Below are 21,684 nucleotides of genomic sequence, written 5' to 3'. Positions count from 1 at the left end.
ATTATTTTTCAATGGCTGAATAATATTTCCATTGGGTTTATATACTGTGTTTTCATTATTCATTCATTTGTTGGTGGGCACTTCGGTTGATTCCATATATTGGCTATTGTGAATAGTGCTGGTATCTTTTGATATATTGATTTTCTTTCTTTAGGACATGTACCCAGTAGTGGAATTAATTGCTGGATTATATGGTAGTTCTATTTTTAGTTTTTTGAGGAACCTCCATAATGTTCTCCACAGTGGCTCTACTAATTTACATTCCCACCAACAGCGTACAAGTGGAGACAAAAGTGACTCCATGTTGAATGCTAATGTGCCATGTTGACTTCTGATTAGCCCCAGTGAAGTGAATGCCTCCTGATTTCTATTTACTTTTCTCAGTGTAAGAACAAAGCAACCTTGATGTTATCACACAAATTATAAGGCTATGATGCTTACAGAATTCTTGCCTGTTCTGGAGGGTTGCTTTTGTGTTGCACGAAACAAGCATACCCTTTCTGTATGGTATATAAGCCTTGAGCCTGGGGAGTAACAGTGCAGAGGTCTACATGTCTTGTGGCTACCCAAGACCGTGCTTCTGTTAGTTTCCCCAATAAAACACCCTTTACCCACAAACTGGATTTGTCTGCCTTGGTTTTTGGTTTCTCAGCTCCTTCGGCATTTAGAAAATTCCTTGCATATATGGTCCTTTTATAGAACAGTTCTCCTTTCTCCACATCTTTGCAAGCATCTGTGTTGCCTGTTTTTTGATACAATCCATTTTAACTGGGGTGAGATGATATCTCATTGTAGTTTTGATTTGCATTTCTTTGATGATTACTGATGTTGAACATTTTTTCACATACCTGTTGGCCATTTGTATGTCTTCTTTGGAGAAATATCTATTCAGATCTTTTGCCCATTTTAAAATCAGATTACCTCCTTTTTTTTGCTATTGAGTTGTTTGAGCTCCTTATAAATTCTGGTTGTAACTCCCTTGCCAGATAGATAGTTTGCAAATATTTTCTCTATCTCTGTAGATTTTCTCTTCACTTTGTTGTTTCCTTTACCGTGCAGGTTTGTAGCTTGATGTAATTGCTTTTTCTTTCTTTTTGCTTTGGTTGCCTGTGCTTTTGAGGTCTTACGTGGAAAATCTTTGCCCAAACCAATGTCCTAGAGTGTTTCCCCAATGTTTTCTTCAAGTTTCAGGTCTTAGATTTAAGTCTTTAGTCCATTTTGATTTGATTTTTGTATATGGTGAGAAATAGGGGGTCTAGTTTTATTGTTGCATTGGTCTGTATGTCTGCTTTTTTGCCATTACCATGCCGATTTGTTTACTATGGCTTTGTACTAAATTTTGAAGTCAGGTAGTGTGATGCCTCCTGCTTTGTTCTTTTTGCACAGGATTGCTTTGGTTATTTGGGGCCTTTTGTGGTTCCATATAGATTTTAGGATTTAAAAAAAAATTTCTGTGAAGAATGCCATTGGTATTTTAAGAGGGCTTGCATTGAATCTGCAAGTTTCTTTGGGTAGTATTGCCATTTAACAATATTAGTTCTTCCAGTCCATGAGCATGGAATATATTTCCATTTTTTATGTCTTTTTTTTTCATCAGAGTTTTATAGTGTTCCTTGTATAGATCTTTTACTTCTTTTCCAAATTTAGGTATTTTATATTATTTATTGCTATTTTAAATAGAACTGCTTTCTTGATTTCATCTTCAGATTGTCTGCAATTGGTATATATAAATCTTACTGATTTTTGTATGTTGATTTTGTATACTTAAAATTTATTGAATTTGTTTTTCAGTTCTAACAGGTTTTTGGTGGAGTCTTTAGGTTTTTTTAAAGTATAAGATTATGTCTTTTGTGAATGAGGCTAATTTGATTTCTTTATTTTCAATTTAGACACCTGTTATTTCTTTCTCTTGCCTAATTGCTCTGTCCAGGACTTCCAGGGATAAAAGTGGTGAAAATGGGCATCCTTGTCTTGTTCTAGATCTTAGAAGAAAGGCCTTTAATTTTTCCCCATTCAGTACAATGTTAACTGTGGGTTTGCCATATATGGCTTTCTTTTATTTTGAGGTATGTTTCTTCTATACTAAATTTGATGAGGATTTTTATCATAAAGGCATGTTGAATGTTATCGAGTGCTTTTTCAGCTTCTATTGAAATGATGCTATGCTTCTTGTTCTTGGTTCTGTTAATGTGATGTATCACATTTATTGATGTGCACATGTTGAACTATCCTCATATCCCTGAGATGAATCCCACTTGATCATGGTGAATGATCTTTTTTAACATGTTGTTGAATTTGGTTTGCTTATATTTTGTTGAGTATTTTTACATCTATGTTCATCCATGATATTGGCCTGTAGTTTTCTTTTTTTTGTTGTGTTCTTGTCTGGTTTTGATATCAGGGTAATGCCTTATGAATTTGGAAGTATTCTTTCCTATTCAAATTTTTTGAAGAGTTTATGTTGAATTGATATTAGTTCTTCTTCAAATACTTGGTAGAATTCAACTATGAAGCTATTAGGTCCTGGGATTTTCTTTGATGGGAGACTTTGTGTTATGGCTATGGCTTTGATCTCATTACTTGTTATTGGTTTATTGAGGTTTTCCTTTTTTTTTTTTTTTTTTTTTTTCCATTTTCCCCCAGGCTGGAGTGCAGTGGCACAATCTTGGCTCACTGCAACCTCCATTTCCCAGGTTCAAGCAATTCTCGTGTCTCAGCCTCTTGAGTTGCTGGGATTACAGGTGCCTGCCACCACACCTGATGAATTTTTGTATTTTCAGTAGAGACAGTTTCACCATGTTGGCCAGGCTGGTCTTGAACTCCTGACCTCAAGTAATCTGCCTGCCCCAGCCTCCCAAGGTACTGGGATTACAGGCGTGAGCTACCATGTCCAGCCCTAGGTTTTCCAATTTGTTCATGTATAGTTGTTTGTAAGTCTCTAATGCTTCTTTGTATTCCTGTGGTCTCAGTTGCTACATCTTCTTTTTCATTTTTTATTTTATTTGGATATCCCTTCCTTCCTTCCTTCTTTCCTTCCTTCCTTCCTTTCTTCCTTCTTTGTCAAAGATGGTTGGCTATAAATGCATGAATTTATATCCAGGTTCTATATTCTATTGCATTGGTCTATATGTCTGCTTTTATGGCATTACCATGCTGATTTGTTTACTATGGCTTTGTAGTAAATTTTGAAGTGAGGTAGTGTGATGCCTCCTGCTTTGTTGTCTTTGCACAAGATTGCTTTGGTTATTTGGGGTCTTTTGTGGTTCTCTATGTTTTCCTTCCTTCCTTCCTTCCTTCTTTTTCTTTTCCTTTTTTTTTTTTTTTTTTGAGACAGAGTCTTGCTCTGTCACCCAGGCTGTAGTGTAGTGGGGTGGCATGATCTCAGCTCACTGCAACCTCTGCCTCCTGGATTCAAGTGATTCTTGTGCCTCAGCCTCCTGAGTAGCTGGGAATACAGGTGTGTGCCACCATGCCTGGCTAGTTTTTGTATTTTTAGTAGAGATGGGATTTTACCATGTTGGCCAGGCTGGTCTTAAACTCCTGGCCTAAAGTGATCCACCTGCCTCGGCCTGCAAAAGTTGGGATTACAGGTGTGAGCCACCACGCCTGGACCTTTATCTTTTTTCTTGTTTAGTCTAGCCAAAGCTTTATTGATTTTGCTTATCTTTTCAAAAAACCAACTTTTCAGCTGGGCGCAGTGGCTCACACCTGTTATCGTAGCACTTTGGGAGGTCAGAGTGGGTGGATCACCTGAGGTCAGGAGTTTGAGACCAGCCTGGCCAACATGGTAAAACTCTGTCTCTACTAAAAGTACAAAAAAATTAGCCAGGCATGGTGGCAGGCGCCTGTAATCCTGGCTACTTGGGAGGCAGAGGCAGGAGAATCTCTTGAATCCAGGAGGCAGAGGTTGCAGTGAGCCAAGATTGTGCCATTGTACTCCAGCCTGGGCAACAAGAACGAAACTCCATTTCAAAAGAAAAAAAACCCACCAGCTTTTCCTTTCATTGATTCTTTGTATTTATTGTCTCAATTTTATTTATTTCTGCTGTTATCTGTATTATTTCTTTCCTTCTACTAATTTTGGGTTTGGTTTGTTCTTGCTTTTCTAGTTCCTTGAGGTGCATTGTTAGGTTATTTCCCATCTTTCTATCATTTTGATATAGGAATTTATTGTTATAAACTTATCTCTTCATACTGCTTTCACTGTATACCATAGATTTTTGTATGCTGTATTTACATTTTCATTTATTTCAAGACAATTTTTCATTTTGTTCTTGATTCCTACATTGACCATTGGTCATTCCGTAAAATGTTATTTAATTTCTGTGTGTTTATGAAGTATCCAAGATTCCTCCTGTTATTGATTTCAAGTTTTATTCCATCATTGTGGTCAGAAAAAATACTCTATATGATTTCTACTTTTTTGAATTTCTTCGGACTTGTTTTGTGGCCTAAGATATGGTATATTCTAGAGAATGTTTCATCTGCTGACAAAAAGAATGTGTATTCCTTAACAGATGGGTAAAATGTTCTGTAAATGTCAGTTAGGCCTATTAGGTCCAGTGTGTAGTTTAACTCCATTTTTTGTTGTTGTTGTTGATTTCTTGTCTGTCCATTACTGAAAAGGGTGTTAAAATCCCCTAGTATTATTATATTACATTTTGTCTCTCCCCCCTTTTTTTTTCTTTGAGATGAAGTCTCACTCTGTTGCCTAGGCTGGAGTGCAGTGGTGCAGTCTTGGCTCACTGCAACCTCCGCCTCTTGGGTTCAAATAATTCTCCTGCCTCAGTCTCCCAAGTAGCTGGGATTACAGGTACCTGCCACCATGCCTGGCTAATTTTTGTGTTTTTAGTAGAGACAGGGTTTCACCATGTTGGCCAGGCTGGTCTCGAACTCCTGACCTCAAGTGATCCGCCCAGCTTAGTCTCCCAAGTGCTGGGATTACAGATGTGAGCTGCTGTGCCTGGCCATCTCTCCCTTTATATCTGTTAATGTTTGCTTTGTATAGTTTGGATCTCCAGTGTTGGGTGTATAATTGTTATACCTTCTTTATAATTGTTATATCTTTTTGCTGAATTGAATCCTTTATAATTATATAGTAACTTTTTTTTTTTACAGTCTTTGATTTGTAACCTATTTTATCTGATATAAATATAGCTACTCCTGCTCTCTTTTGGTTTCCAATTGCATGGAATATCTTTTTCTACCCATAAACTTTCAGTATGTATGTGTTATTATAGTTGAGTGGATTTTATGTAGACAGATATTGTTGGGTCTTGTTTCTTTATCCATTCAGACATTCTGTACCTTTTAATTGGATAATTGAGTTCATTTACATTCAGTGTTATTATTGATAAGTAAGGATTTACTACTCCCATTTTGTTGCTTTTTATCTTGTTTTATAACTCCTCTTTTCCTTTCTCACTGTTTTCCTTTGTGATTAAGTGATTATCTCTGATATTATGTTTTAATTTGTTGCCTTTTTTTTTTTTTTTTTGAGACGGAGTCTCGCTCTGTTGCCCAGGCTGGAGTGCAGTGGCGCAATCTCGGCTCACTGCAAGCTCCTCCTCCCAGGTTCACGCCATTCTCCTGCCTCAGCCTCTCCGAGTAGCTGGGACTACAGGCGCCTGCCACCACGCCCGGCTAATTTTTTGTATTTTTTAGTAGAGACAGGCTTTAACCATGGTCTCGATCTTCTGACCTCATGATCTGCCCGCCTTGGCCTCCCAAAGTGCTGGGATTACAAGCGTGAGCCACCGCGCCCGGCCGTTTGTTGCCTTTTCTTAAGTGAATCTATTATAGGTTTTTTGCATTGTGGTTACCGTGAAGCTTACAAAAAACATTGTATAACAGGTTTTTTTTTTTAAAAAAGAGATGACAATTTATCTTAGATTACAAAAAAAGAAGCAAATAAAAAATGAAAAAAATATACTTTATTCTCCTCAACATTTTGACTTTTAGTTATTTGCATTTACATATTTGTATATTACCCATCTCTTAACAAGTTGCTGTAGCTATTATTGTTTTTGATAGATTTGTCTTTCAGGCTTCACACTAGAGTGATTGCATACCACAGTTACAGTATTAGCGTATTCTATATTTGTCTGTGTAGATCATTTTACCAGTGGGTTTTATACCTTCAAAGTTTTTTTTTACATGTTGGTGTTTTTTCTTTTAGATTAAAGAACTCCCATTAGCATTTCTTGTAAGAGAGGTCTGGTGATGGTAAATTCTTTCAGCTTGTGTTTGGGAAAGACTATCTCTCCTTCATATTTAAAGAATAACTTTGCTGGATATAGTATTCTTGGATAGCAGAGTTTTGTTTGTTTGTTTGTTTTCTTACAGCACTTTGAAAATGTCATTTCTCTCTTTCCTGCCCTGTATGGTTTCCACTGAGAAGTCTGTTGCCAGGTAAGTTGGAGCTCCTTAACATGTTATTTGCTTCTTTACTCTTGCTACTTTTAGGATCATCTTTTTGTTCTTGGCCTTTGAGAGTTTGATTATCGTATGCCTTGGGTGGTCTTGTTTGGGTCACATCTGTTTGGTGCTCTCAGACCTTCCTATAACTGGACATTCATATCTTAAGTTTTTGAAAGTTTTCTATTATTTTATTATTTTTTTTTTTTTGAGACGGAGTCTGGCTCTGTCACCCAGGTTGGAGTGCAGTGGCATGATCTCGGCTCACTGCAACCCCTGCCTCGCGGGTTCAAGTGATTCTCCTGCCTCAGTCTCTTGAGTAGCTGGGATTACAGGCACGTGCCACCACGCCTGGCTAATTTTTTTTGTATTTTTAGTAGAAATGGGGTTTCCCATGTTAGCCAGACTGGTCTCAAACTCCTGATCTCAGGTGATCCACCTGCCCCGGCCTCCCGAAGTGCTGGGATTGCAGGCGTGAGCCACTGTGCCTGGCCGATTCTTGTTTCTTTCTATCCTTTTTTCTCCTCCGATTGTGTACAAGTAGCCTGTATTTGGGTTCACCGATTCTTTCCTCTTCTTGATGCATTCTGCTGTTGAGAACCTCTGATGAATTTTTCAGTTCAGCAAATGTATTTCTCAAGTCCAGTAGTTTTATTTTTTTATTATTTCAATCTCTTTGTTACATTTCTCTGATAAATTTCTGAATTGCTTTTCTGGGTTATCTTGGAGATCACAGAGTTTTCTTAAAACTGTAGTTTTGAATTCTTCATCAGAGAGCTCACGTGTTAGAGTCACTCACTTGTTCCTTGCTTTGTCCATTTGGGGAGATCATGGTTCCCTGTTTGCTGTTGTTTCTTATGAATTCATGTCTATTACTTTGCATTGAAGGGTTAGTTATTTATTTAGTCTTCTCTGTCTGGCTTGTTTTATGTTTGATTGGCTATTTTTGCTTAGCAAATCTTAAGGTTGCTGCCTCCTTTTCAGCACTACATGGTGCTTTAAACCCAGGTTCACCTCAACTCTAGTAAAGGATTGAAGTGCTACCCTTCCCATGTAGGGGAGTTTCCAAAGGCAATATCTCTGCAGTGTGAGAAGGATGGCCAGGGGCTACTGCCCAGGGAATCTGTGGAATGAACCTCGCACAGCATGATGCTGTTGATAAGCCTCTCTCACATGGAGTCTCCTTTGGCTGAGTTGCAGAGCAGTTTCCAGGCCTGGGGATGGTAGTCCTTCTTCTACTCTTTGTCTCCGCCTGTCCTCAAGCATACTTATCTCTTCAGGCACTTGTGATGGTTTCCTGCCAAGAAATCAACATGATGGGGTCTCCTGCCAAGGAATCAACATGATGGGGTCTCCTGCCAAGGAATCAACATGATGAGGAAGCCTGTTGTCCATCTTGATCTCACTTTTTCCAGTGTAAAAACCATGAGTTTGGGGAAAATTTTCCATGTGCTTTGTGCTGGGCAGAAGCAGGGAGGGAGGTTGAGGCTGCAGTGAGCTGAGATCGCACCACTGCACTCCAGTGTGGGTGACAGAGTGAGACCCTGTCTCAAATATGTGTGTGTGTGTGTGTGTGTGTAAAGAGAGAAATATGGAAGCTCTTTTTTTTTTCTTTTTGAGACAGAGTCTCACTTTGTCACCCAGGCTGGAATGCAGTGGCACAATCTCGGCTCACTGCAACCTCTGCCTCCTGGGTTCAAGCGATTCTCCTGCCACAGTCTCTGAAGTAGCTGGGACTACAGGCACATGCTACCATGCCCAGATAATTTTTGTATTTTTAGTAGAGACAGGGTTTTACCATGTTGGTCAGGCTGGTCTCAAACTCCTGACCTTATGATCTGCCTGCCTCGACCTCCCAAAGTGCTGGGATTATAGGAGTGAGCCACTGTGCCCGGCCAAAACTCTTTCTAAGTATGACGAGAAATCTTAAAATTTAAAACTTCCATTCAGTGACAATCACTAGAAATAAAAACAAATAACAAACTGGGAGAAAATGTTTGTACAGTTAATATTACTAAAGTGGTCGAATAAATAAATTTTAAAGGTAAAATAATCCAGCAAAACAGTGGGCACAGACTATAAACAGATAATTCGGAGTAAGAAATTCAAATAGCTAATAAATATATGAAAATATGTTCAACCTCACCAATCATCAATAAGATGGAACATACAGAATAATTAGATAACATTTTTAGCTTAGCATATTGGCAAACATAAACAGATGATAAACATGAACATTTGCATGTACTATTGATGAGCATATATATTGATATAACCATTTTAGAAATTTTTATAGAGGCTAACAGTATTTTAAATTGGTACCTGTTTGATTAACCAATCACACAAGCAAGAAGTCATTCCATTCCTAAGAAATACTAATACAAGTGAATAAGAATATGGATGTTCATTTCAACATTGCTTGTGATTACAAAAATATTGAAATAATCTAAATATCCATCAGAAGGGAAATTATAATTATTCAAACAGTATAATACTAAGGAGCCGTTTAAAAGAATGTTGTAGATATATATGTATGTGCAAAGATGGCTATGATAAGTAAAAGAAACAGCAAGTTTTAGAATAATATAAAAGGATAGGAGAACATTTAATAAAAACTATCACAAGTATATAAATAACTATGTGGCCAAGTGCAGTGGCTCAAGCCTGTAATCCCAGCACTTTGGGAGACTGAGGCGGGCGGATGGCCTGATGTCAGGAGTTTGAGACCAGCCTGGCCAACATGGTAAAACCCCGTCTCTACTAAAAAAAATACAAAAATTAGCCGGCATGGTGGCCCATGCCTGTAATCCCAGCTACTTGGGAGGCTGAGGCAGGAGAAACACTTGAACCTCGGAGGCAGAGGTTGCAGTAAGCCGAAATCACGCCACTGCACTCCAGCCTGGGCCACAGAGTGAGAATCAGTCTCAAACAAAACAAAACAAAACAAAAAACAAACAAAAAAAACTATATATAGTTTATATATGCACACATACAAAATCTTCACTAAGAGAACAGCAAACTAATAAGATAGATTACCTTTGGTTAGTTGAATGTTAGGGTTGGGTGAGCTGGTGGGAATTTTGAAATTTATTTTATACTTCTATATTGTTTGACTTTGTTTTAACAAATATATATTAATTTTTTGACTATGAAGGGTAATTTTTGAAGATCTACTAATTTTTAAAAATAAACTTTGCGCATGTGTTATGTGTCAGACATTATGCCATGTACTGGTTGGTAAAATAAAAATAATTGAGACAAAGTTCCTGCCCATAAAACTTTATGAGATTCAAATATCTCAACAATTGAGAATGATGAGCCTTTCCAGACAAATGAATTGTTAGTAGGGATAAATGTATAGATTAATCTTATTAATATGATTAACGTTAATAATTACCATATTATTTTTAAAAAAGAAGCAGCAATTATATATTCAGTTATTATTATGTGTCAGATATTTTGCTAAAGGAATAACTAGCATAGTTCTTACAGTAATCCCTTGAAATAGTACTATCATTACCCACATTTTTTGTATGAGGACTCAGAGAGGTAATTTGCCTAAGTTCACATAGCTAATAAATGGTGAACCTAGCAAGTCTGATCCCAGAGCCTGAACTCCCAATTTCCATTATATACCATCTTCAGAGACAAAAGACAAACAAAACTCAGGGCAGCCACCTAAAGGAGGAGACCCAATGTAAAAGCAATCCATGTAAAAAAAAAAAAAAAAAGATTTGTGACATTGAAGTAACTCGATTCGCTGTAAGGCAACTGCATGAAATGATTCTCAAAACAGTGCTGGACTTTTACAAGATTAGAAGTAAAGAGAATAGAAGGAGATCATTGTCTCATTTTTCTCTGAAATGATCAGACCTCATCTAGAATACAGTGTTCCATTCTGATGCAGCATTTTTAAGGGCACATTGACATTTTCAGAGGAAACAATCATGACAGTAAATACATGATGTAAGAAACAGATTTGAGCTAGACATGTTCAGTGGAGAAAAAAGAAGAAAAGTGAGATCCCTCACACTAGAAGTATTTCAACAGTAGAGAGCTGGCCCCGGTAGAGGTTTCTGTAGAATTCCTTGCATTTATGAGCTTGGTGTTAGATCATCCCTAGAGTCCCTTCTAACTGAAGTGACAGCTAGAATGTCAATTCCCTGAAAATAAGGACTTTATCTCTTTTGTCCATGTCTATGTCCACAGTGTCTAGAACAGTATTTCATTAAATGACTATGCAGTTGATTTCTTATATTAGTGGTTCTCAAAGTATGGCCCAGGGACCCCCTGTGGGGGGGCGTCCATGAGACCCTTTTAAGAGCTTCAAGAAATCAAAATTAGTTTCATTGTAATACTAAAATGTTTTTTGCCTTTTTCATTCTCATTCTTTTATTAAGAGTATGCAGTGGATTTTTCTAGCAGCTACATGACGTGGTATATTCTAACATTGAATACAGAAGCAAATGAGAATCCAGCTCTATTCTTCTAAGGCAAACATTAGATTTGTAAAAATGTAAAACAATAGCACTCTTTTTACTAATTTAACAAAATTTTAAAAAATAAAGATGCTGTTTATGTTAATATGTAATGGGTTTGTTAATGTTTAAGTGATTAACAAATACGTTTTAAATCTAGTTTAATATCCGCCGGGCGCGGTGGCTCATGCCTGTAATCTCAGCACTTTGGGAGGCCAGTGCAGGCAGATCACGAGGTCAGGAGATCGAGACCATCCTGGCTTACACGGTGAAACCTCATCTCTACTAAAAATACAAAACATTAGCCAGGCATCATGGTGGGCGCCTGTAGTCCCAGCTACTCAGGAGGCTGAGGCAGGAGAATGGTGTGAACCCGGGAGTTGGAGCTTGCAGTGAGCTGAGATCGCACCACTGCACTCCAACCTGGATGACAGAGCAAGACACTGTCTCAGAAAAAAAAAAAAAATCTAGTTTAATTTCCAGTACAGTAAATATCAATAGATGCATGCCATATAAATAAAAGCACTTGAGATTATAAAGGGGTCTTGAGATAACATTTTTTGTATAAAGGGGTCTTGAGATCAAATTTTTGGAGAAGTTTTGCTATACGCTATACTTCAATTTGGTTCCAGTTCAGTGGAAAATGTGAATTTGTAATTCGTGTTAATGATTTAAACAAGAAATTTTAGTTGAGTTAATAATTTGATGAAAAATTGATATATGAAATCACTGTAATAAATTATAGTGGTTTTCTAATGTTTTAGGTTCCTGATTATAGTACATTATTTTTATAGGTAATTGAAAGAAATAGAGTCATATTGGCTAGAAGACTTTACCTTAATGAAAAAGGCTGGAATAAATACACTAAGCATTTCATCATACTGTTGTCAAACAAGGTAAAGATCAATTATCTTCAGTTATGGGAAAAAAAGATGCCAAGTGGTGAGGGTTGAGACTGTAAGATGCCTTTGTTAAATTTATTGATTTTAAAAATATCGTTTTATATTAGTGCTTATTGTGTACAGAATGAAAAATCTATGGGAAGGTGAATAAAGGCTCTTATTTGTCTATATTTGTCTTCTAATTAAAGCAACTTATTTGTTTAATAACACTACAAGGTTACTCATATATGATCCTATTGATTCATGGTTAAAGTAAAAAAAGTAAATAGCTGTGTTTTTTTGAAATAGTTGCATTATCAATTTCATGGGAAAATTCAGTGAGCACACTAGATAGAAAAGGAGGGCATTTAGCATGTTTCTACCGAGTCAAAACATTTACACTAGTCATTTCATTTAACCCTTAAGACAATTCTGTGAGATAGATATTAGGGTCTTTATGGATAATAAAAATTAATCCCAAATAGATTAAATAACATTGCCCAAGGTGACACAGCCAGTAATAGCTACAATTCACATTTGGTTTGGTTTGGCTTCTTGTTTCCTGTTCTGTCTAGCACACCACACTGCCCCTGTGAAAGTCCTATGGAAACATTGGGTTCATGTTGCAAAGGAAAAAAAAACCTTGTCTCTTTTTTTTTTTTTTTTTTTTTTTTTTTTGAGACGGAGTCTCGCTCTGTCGCCCAGGCTGGAGTGCAGTGGCGCAATCTCGGCTCACTGCAAGCTCCGCCTCCCGGCTTCACGCCATTCTCCTGCCTCAGCCTCTCCGAGTAGCTGGGACTACAGGCGCCTGCCACCACGCCCGGCTAATTTTTTGTATTTTTAGTAGAGACGGGGTTTCACCGTGGTCTCGATCTCCTGACCTCGTGATCCGCCCGCCTCGGCCTCCCAAAGTGCTGGGATTACAAGCGTGAGCCACCGCGCCCGGCCAAAACCTTGTCTCTTAATACTTTATGTACCATGGAAAATTCATCACCAAATGAACGGTGTAGTAGCGTAACTTTTCAATTTTTAATCAATTTTCTATGAATTTCTCTAGTATTACAATATTAATAATGGCCTGGTATATGTTATTGACTTTGTTATATACATAAATGAATATATTATTTGATTCTATGTATTTTATCTAGGACACTGAAGACCTTGCACTGTTGCAGAAGTTGACACAAAAATGGAGAAACTTAGTGAATAAATTTAAACAAGAGGTAGAACAAATGGAAGAGTCTACAAGCGAGACACTGAAAATTATTAAGGATGGGCTTATCAAATGGCAGGAATTCTTCAAGTGAGTCACCAAGAATCTTGTTTTTCTGATAATACTTATATCATGTCTGATAACTCAGTCAAATTATCTCTGTTCCTCCTTCTGTCTTTTACCTTGTAATCACTCTAACATTGGTTTTGGGGAGCAGTCCCTATGAAGGCACAATCCTGCTAACAACCTTGAACAGTCCTGTGGTTTCTAGTGCTAAGTATTTCTCTAGTCCATCCCGATCCCCCTGCTCAACTGCTGTTGCCCCATTTGAGTCCAGTTCTTTTTCTTTTCTCTCTTTTTGAAATAAAGCCAACTTATTTCATTACTTTGGCAAACTTGAGTATTTGGATCCATCTGCAAATCATATGCAGAGACATAAAACCAATGGGTGACAGTTGGAGGGAGATGGTTTTGATTGGATATCATACTTTGCAATGATTAGAGAAATCTGACAATGAAAGAAGCTGCTAATAAAGTAAAGTTGAGGTCAGATGGCTAAATCACAGCCAAGGTTAGTGGGAATCTATACTTTGGATGCAGTCTGGACTAGATTTCTTTTTTTTAATTTAATTTTATTTTTTTTGAGACTGGGTCTCATTCTGTCACCCAAGCTGGAGTGCAGTGGTGCAGTCTCGGCTCACTGCTGCCTCCATCTCCTGGGTCCAAGCGATTCTCCCACCTCAGCCTCCCAAGTAGCTGGGATTACAGGCATGCACCACCACACCGGGCTAATTTTTGTATTTTTAGTACAGACAGGGTTTCACCATGTTAGCCAAGCTGATCTTGAACTCCCAGCCTTAGGAGATCCACCCACCTAGGCCTCCCAAAGTGCTGGGATTACAGGCATGAGCTACCATGCCCAGTCTGGACTAGATGATTTCTAAGGTTTTTGTTTGTTTGTTGTTGTTGTATTGTTGTTTTTTAACTTTAAGATGCTTTGTCTGTTGAGGCCTGGACTAGATGATTTCTAAGGTTTTTTTTTGTTTTTTGTTTTTTTGTTTTTAATTTTAAGATGCTTTGTCTGTTAGGTACCATTTCCATTTCAAATTGAGAATAATGGTTTCAGTTTTTCATACCCCCTTAAAGGTTTCCCCAATAGTAGATTTGGAAATTCTGGAAGCTGAAGCTGGTATGTCTCCAAGCTGGCTGCCCCTGCCGTGTACCGATTTCTATTGTTTGTTGATTCTTAGGTGGGAGGCGTGCACAGGTGGCCATAGTTCTTGTCTCTTTAGCTTCAGAAACTTATTTATCAATAGCTTTCACCTTGTGAGACTTCAGAGCCATTAAAGGAAATTGTTTTCTACCAGAAGTTGGGATTCCTGGCTTAAATATTGAGTCTTAATTACTGTAAAGGCTTTCTTTCTGTTTATATATTGCTTTCACAGCTGCATTCAACAGATCTTCTTCTGATAACGATCTGGTTTTTAATTCTCAAGACTCAAGAGACCACCCTTTAAAAAAAATACTCTTGTGGCCCATGGCCCTGTAACTTGATTGCTTAGGTCTGAATAGAATCTGAATTTATGTTTACAAATTTAATGATAAATACCTGTGGGGAGAGGGGCTGGACCTGGAAGGCATGCTTCAAAATTATTGAGGAGAAATATGTTAGTTGTTTAGTCTTTAGTGTATGAACTGATGATTTTGTTTATGCCTTGTTCTGAGACGTTTCTCTCTTTTTTCTTCTTTCAGTGAAAAAGACATTTTATCCCCTAATAACGGAAATATATTTGATTCAGTTCTTTTAGACTTCAAACAGTGGCAGAAGGTAAGACTTTTTAATAAAGAGCTTGGCAATCAAAGTGCTGGTTGTAAACTTGGCATTCCTGACCTACAACTGAGTCACATCTCATCTTTTTTTTTTTTTTTTTTGAGACATTGTCTTACTCACTGTCGCCCAGGCTGGAGCGCAGTAGTGTGATCTTGGTTCACTACAACCTCCACCTCCTGAGTTCAAGCGATTCTCCTGCCTCAGCCTCCCAAGTAGCTAGGATTACAGGCATGTGCCACCATGCCTGGCTAATTTTTGTATTTGTAGTAGATACAAGGTTTCACCATGTTGGCCAAGATGGTCTTGAACTCCTGACCTGAAGTGATCCGCCCACCTTGGCCTCCCAAAGTGTTGAGATTACAGGTGTGAGTCACCATGCCCGACCACATCTCATTTTTTAAAAATGCCATATTAGGGGCCGGGCACAGTGGCTCACGCCTGTAATCCCAGCTACTCAGAGGCTCAGGCAGGAAAATCACTTGAACCAAGGAGTCACAGGCTGCATTGAGCCGAGACTGCACCACTGCACTCCACCCTGGGCAACAGAGCGAGACTCCATCTCAAAAAAAAAAAAAAAAATGCAATGTTAAGTTTTATGAACAACAAGGAAAAAAGCAAGTGCTCAGGGACTTTTAAAAATATGCTTAAATATTCTCAGTTCTATTTCAGATTTTTGGGTCAAATTAAATTAGGCTGCTAGAAAAGAAATCAGGAATTTGTTATTGGTCTGTTCAGGGATTTGACTTCTTCCTGGTTTCGTCTTGGGAGGGTGATGTGTCCAGGAATTTATCCATTTCTTCTAGATTTTCTAGTTTATTTGCATAGAGGTGTTTATATATAGTATTCTCTGATGGTAGTTTGTATTTCTGTGGGGTCAGTGATTTCTCCTTTATCATTTTTTATTGTGTCTATTCGATTCTTCTCTCTTATTAGTCTAGCTAGTGGTCTATTTTGTTAACTTTTTCAAAAAAAAAAATAGCCCCTGGATTCTTTGATTCTTTGAAGGGTTTTTCATGTCTCTATCTCCCTCAGTTCTGTTCTGATCTTAGTTATTTCTTGCCTTCTGCTAGCTTTTGGATTTGTTGGCTTTTGCTTCTCCAGTTATTCTAATTGTGATGTTAGGGTGTTGATTTGAGATCCTTCTAGTTTTCTGATGTGGGCATTTAGTGCTATAAATTTCTATCTTAACACTGGTTTAGCTGTGTCCCAGATATTCTGGTATGTTGTCTCTTTGTTCTCATTGGTTTCAAAGAACTTCTTGATTTCTGCCTTAATTTCATTATTATCCAGGAGTCATTCAGGAGCAGGTTGTTCAATTTCCATGCAGTTGTATGGTTTTGAGTGAGTTTCTTAATCCTGAGTTCTAATTTGATTGCACTGTGGTCTGGGAGACTGTTTGTTATGATTTCAGTTCTTTTGCATTTTCTGAGGCATGTTTTACTTCCAATTATGTGAATGATTTTAGAATAAGTGCCATGTGGCACTGAGAAGATTTGTTGATTTGGGGTTGAGAGTTCTGTAGATGTCTATTAGGTCTACTTGATCCAGAGCTGAGTTCAAGTTCAGAATATCCTTGTTAATTTTCTGTCTCATCAATCTGTCTAATATTGACAGTGGGGTGTTAAAGTCTCCCACTACTATTGTGGGAGTCTAAGTCTCTTTGTAGGTCTCTAAGAACTTGTTTTATGAATCTGGGTGCTTCTGTGTTGGGTGCATACATATTTAGGATAGTTAGCTCTTTCCTTGAATTGATCCCTTTACCATTATGTAATGCCCTTCTTTGTCTTTTTTGATCTTTGTTGGTTTAAGGTCTATTTTGTCAGAGACTAGTATTGCGACCCCTGCATTTTTTGCTTTCCATTTGCTTGGTAATTAATAACCTACCAACCAAAAAAAGCCAAGGACCACACAGATTCACAGCCGAATTCTACCAGAGGTACAAAGAGGAGCTGTTACCATTTCTTCTGAAACTATTCCAAACAATTGAAAAGGAGGGACTCCTCCCTAACTCATTTATGAGGCCAGCATCATCCTGATACCAAAGCCTGGCAGAGACACAACAAAAAAAGAAAACTTCAGGCCAGTATCCCTGATGAACATCGATGTGAAAATCCTCAATAAAATGCTGGCAAACCGAATCCAGCAGCACATCAAAAAGCTTATCCACCGTGATCAAGTCGGCTTTATCCCTGGGATGCAAGGCTGGTTCAACATACACAAATCAATAAATATAATCTATCACATAAACAGAACCAATGACAAAACCCACATGGTTATCTCAATAGATACAGAAAAGGCCTTTCACAAAATTCAACATCCCTTTATGTTAAAAACTCTCAATAAACTAGGTATTGATAGAACGTTTCTCAAAATAATAAGAGCTATTTATGACAAACCCACAGTCAATATCATATTGAATGGGCAAAATCTGGAAGCATTCCCTTTGAAAAGACAAGGGTACCCTCTCACCTCTCCTGTTCAACATAGTATTGGAAGTTCTGGCCAGGGCAATCAGGCAAGATAAAGAAATAAAGAGTATTCAAATAGGAAGGGTGGAGGTCAAATTATCTCTGTTTGCAGATGACATGATTCTATGTTTAGAAAACCCCATCGTCTCAGCCCCAAAACTCCTTAAGCTGATAAGCAGCTTTAGCAAAATCACAGGAAACAAAATCAATGTGCAAAAATCACAAGCATTTCTATATGCCAGCAATATACAAGCAGAGAGCCAAATCATGGATTAACTGCCATTCATAACCGCTAAAAAGAGAATAAAATACCTAGGAATACAGCCAATAAGGGATGCAAAGGACCTTTTCAAGGAGAACTACAAAACACTGCCCAAGGAAATAAGAGAGAACTCAAATCGAAAAACATTCCATCCTCTTGGATAGGAAAAATCAATATTGCAAAAATGGCCATACTGCCCAAAGTAATTTATAGATTCAATGCTATTCCCATCAAATTAGCATTGACATTCTTCACAGAATTAGAAAAAACTACTTTAAATTTCATATGGAACCAAAAAAGAGCCCATATAGCTAAGACAATCCTAAGAAAAAGAACAAAGCTGGAGGCATCATGCTACCTGACTCCAAACTATGCTACAAGATGACAGTAACCAAAACAGCCTGGTACTGGTGCCAAAACAGACATATAGACCAATGGAATAAAACAGAGACCTGAGAAATAACACCACACATCTACAACCATCTGATCTTTGACCAACCTGACAAAAACATGCAATGGGGAAAAGACTCCCTGTTTAATAAATGGTGCTAGGAAAACTGGCTAGTCATATGCAGAAAACTGAAACTTGACCCCTTCCTTACATCTTATATAAAAATTTACTCAAGACGGATTAAAGACTTTAAAATCCCAAACAATAAAACCCTAGAAGAAAATCTAGGCAATACCATTCAGGACATAGGCATGGGCAAAGATTTCATGATGAAAATGCCAAAAGCAATTGCAACAAAAACCAAAATTGACAAATGGGATCTAATTAAACTAAAGACCTTCTGCATAGCAAAAGAAACTATCATCAGAGTGAACAGGCAGCCTACAGAATGGGAGAAAAGTTTTGCAATCTATCCATCTGACAGAGGTCTAATATCCAGAATCTATGAGGAACTTAAAGAAATTTACAAGAAAAAAATGAACAACCCCATCAAAAAGTGGGCAAAGAATATGAACAGACATTTCTCAACAGAAGACATTTATGCAGCCAACAAACATGAAAAAAAGCTCAACATCACTAATAATTAGAGAAATGCAAATCAAAACCACAATGAGATACATCTCATGCCAGTCAGAATGGTGATTATTAAAAAGTCAAGAACCAATAGATGCTGGTGAGGCTGTGGAGAAATGGGAATGCCTTTACATTGTTGGTGGGAATGTAAATTGGTTCAACCATTGTGGAACACAATGTAGTGATGCCTCAAGGATCCAGAACTAGACATACCATTTGACAGCAATCCCATTACTGGATATATACCCAAAGGAAGATAAATCATTCTACTGTAAAGACACATGCACATGTATGTTTATTGCAGCACTATTTACAACAACAAAGACATGGAACCAACCCAATGCCCATCAATGGTAGACTGGATAAAGAAAATGTGGTACATATACACCATGGAATACCATGCAGCCATAGAAAGGAATGAGATCATGTCCTTTGCAGGGACATGGATGAAGCTGGAAGCCATCATCCTCAGCAAACTAACACAGGAACAGAAAACAAAACACTGCATGTTCTCACTCATAACTGGGAGTTGAACGATGAGCACACATGGACACAGGAAGGGGAAAAACCACACACTGGAGCCTGTTGGAGGGTGCCGGGGCAAGGGGAGGGAGGGCATCAGGACAAATAGCTAATGCATGCTTGGCTTAAAACCTAGATGATGAGCTGATAGGTGCAGCAAACCACGATGGCACACATACCTGTGTAACAAACCTGCATGTTCTGCACATGTATCCCCAAACTTAAAGTAAAAAAAAAAAAAAAAAATCTACGTTGAACACAAAAAGCTTGGTAGATATCAGCTTTACACTTTTTTCTTCTTTGAATATATATTTGCTTATGCAGGGTAAGGATTAGTAACTTTTGCTTTCATGTGTAGCTTAAAATGACAGCTCTACTGTATATTACATTGTAAAGCTTTGTTTCTCCCAACATATGTCTTCTTCATCTATAAAATAGACACTCACTGGAAAAAAAAAAAAAAGGGAAGAAATTAGGAAAATCTCCTTGGGTGGCAGTGACTGTAACCCACACGGACCTAGGGGGACTGAACAAAGGGGGGCAAATGCGGGAATAAAAGAGACAAAAGTATATTTGGAAGAAGGGGTCGGGGGCACCTTGCCTCTAGTGGACAAGGGCCCTGAGCTTTACAAAGCCCTCTGTATTTATTAGGCAAAAGAGATAGCGATAAAGAGGGCAGGTGATTGTCGGGTAATTGTCAGTGGGCCATTTGGTCCACAGCAGGCTTGCGAGACTGCATCCTTTGAACAATAGGTGCTAGATTTCTCAGTAGATAACTTCAAGGAGCCCAGCACCAGGGAGTGATGTCCCTCAGCAAACCTTTTGGTGGCAGGCACAGTGTGAGTTTGCTCACATCCTGCATTCATGATAAAGTTTGCTGTTTGATCATATAGCCGCCAGTAGAATGCTGAGTTGGTCACGTCCCACAGGACTTTGGCTCCCTACATATCCCCCTTTCCGTTTATGTATTAATTGAAAGAATGTAAGGCCAGGCTGGGCAGCTCTCATTTTCCAATTGGCGGTCCATCCGATTTTACAGATTATGAACAGAAGACAGAGACAAAACAACATTATTCCAAGAACTACATATAATATGTTAAGGTGGTGCTTTAGATAGGTCCAAGGGTTGAGGCTCTCCAGGCCTTGCTGGAATTCAGTCCAGTCTTCAAAAGAAGGCTGAAATTCTTGAGTTTGCCTATTTAAATCAAGAATTTTGTTTTGCAATTCACCAATATTAAAGGTGATGGCCGGGCATTGTGGCTCATGCCTGTAATCCCACCACTTTGGGAGGCCAAGGTGAGTGGATCACCTCAGGTCAGGAGTTCAAGACCAGCCTGGCCAGTATGGTGAAACCCTGTGTCTACTAAAAATACAAAAATTAGCCAGGTGTGGTGGCAGGTGACTATAATCCCAGCTACTCGAGATGCTGAGGCTGGAGAATTGCTTGAACCTGAGAGGCAGAGGTTGCAGTGAGCCAAGATCATGCCACTGCACTCCAGCCTGGGCGACAGAGTGAGACTCCATCTCAAAAATAAATACATACATACATACATACATACATACATACATAAAAATAAAACAAAGGTGATGTTGGATGTGAAAGCTCCCGGCAAATCAGCTTTCACAAGGTCCCACGGATACTCACTTTGGTTATATTCTAAGTTGGTTACACAAATATGAGTGTGATTAAAATGACAATGCATTTGCTGCTGCAACTGCAAGCTTTGTACTTGTTCCCCTAACCATAGGACCGTGGATTTTAACATTACCACTTCAGTTTGTAACTCAGTGTTAATTTTATTCTGGAGTAGCCACGCTTGGTCGGCTGTGTGCATCCAGTTCTTCAGGTACTGTGCTCTTTGAATAGAATTATGCAAAGCTACAGAGGACATCACAACAGAAGTTATTAGTGTGACCAAGGAAACAATAGCAAAAATTATGCTTAAGGCTCTACAGACACGATGAGTAAGCTGAGTTAGAAGTGTCACAAAATGCAAAGCAGGTGGGGCAGCCCAAGGCTCAGACAGATTAACAGGAATCCATAGCCCAGGGATGCGATCTAAAAACCAAAAACCTAAAAGTAGGGATATTATATGTTTGCAATGTGCTATGATTAATTCAGGGATATAACTGGCAAGATTTGCAGGTCAATTGGGTGTTGTTTACCTGGAGCTGGTCCTTCCTAGCTGCCAAAAAAAGCGACTGTGTCGCTTACCATTGCTATTATTGGATAATATTCCAACCCAGATGTTGCCGTTCATAAATGGGAGTGCTGCCTTCTATATCATCTCTTGAATTGGCCCTTTCTTCCCTAGATAATGCCAGAGGAAAAGGCGGGCTAAAGCCTGCTCCATGCCAAGCAAGACTGGGATTGGATCTTGGTGTTGTATAAAGAAGAAGCATTAAAAGCTTGCTACCAATGCTAGCGAAGTTTGTGCCATGATTTCTGATTTTCATCTTTTCCATCTAATTGACCTTTAGGTCCCCAATCCACAATGTCTCCAGTTACCATAGATTGTTTTCTAGCCAGTGGACCAAGACACTGGGCCCACAGAAGGGGGTAGGAGCTATTGAATGGAATATATTCT

The 21,684-nt window shown here is 38.4% G+C and overlaps 1 protein-coding gene across 8 annotated transcripts in view; it reads left to right on the top strand.

Annotated features, from left to right (window-relative positions):
- AXDND1 (axonemal dynein light chain domain containing 1) overlaps positions 1 to 21,684 on the top strand; it is a 188,441-nt gene that overhangs the window by 47,202 nt on the left and 119,555 nt on the right. For all 8 annotated transcript variants that reach the window (XM_058443024.1, XM_058443025.1, XM_058443023.1 and 5 more), the window contains 3 exons: positions 11,690 to 11,791; positions 12,925 to 13,079; positions 14,742 to 14,817. In XM_058443024.1, the coding sequence (XP_058299007.1) occupies positions 11,690 to 11,791; positions 12,925 to 13,079; positions 14,742 to 14,817 (333 nt within the window). The remainder of the gene's footprint in view (positions 1 to 11,689; positions 11,792 to 12,924; positions 13,080 to 14,741; positions 14,818 to 21,684) is intronic.

Source organism: Hylobates moloch, unplaced genomic scaffold (assembly GCF_009828535.3).
Source record: "Hylobates moloch isolate HMO894 unplaced genomic scaffold, HMol_V3 SCAFFOLD_8, whole genome shotgun sequence".
Taxonomy (NCBI): Eukaryota; Metazoa; Chordata; class Mammalia; order Primates; family Hylobatidae; genus Hylobates; species Hylobates moloch.
The sequence above is the reverse complement of the archived record's forward strand: the minus strand, read 5'-3'. Positions and strand labels throughout refer to the sequence as shown.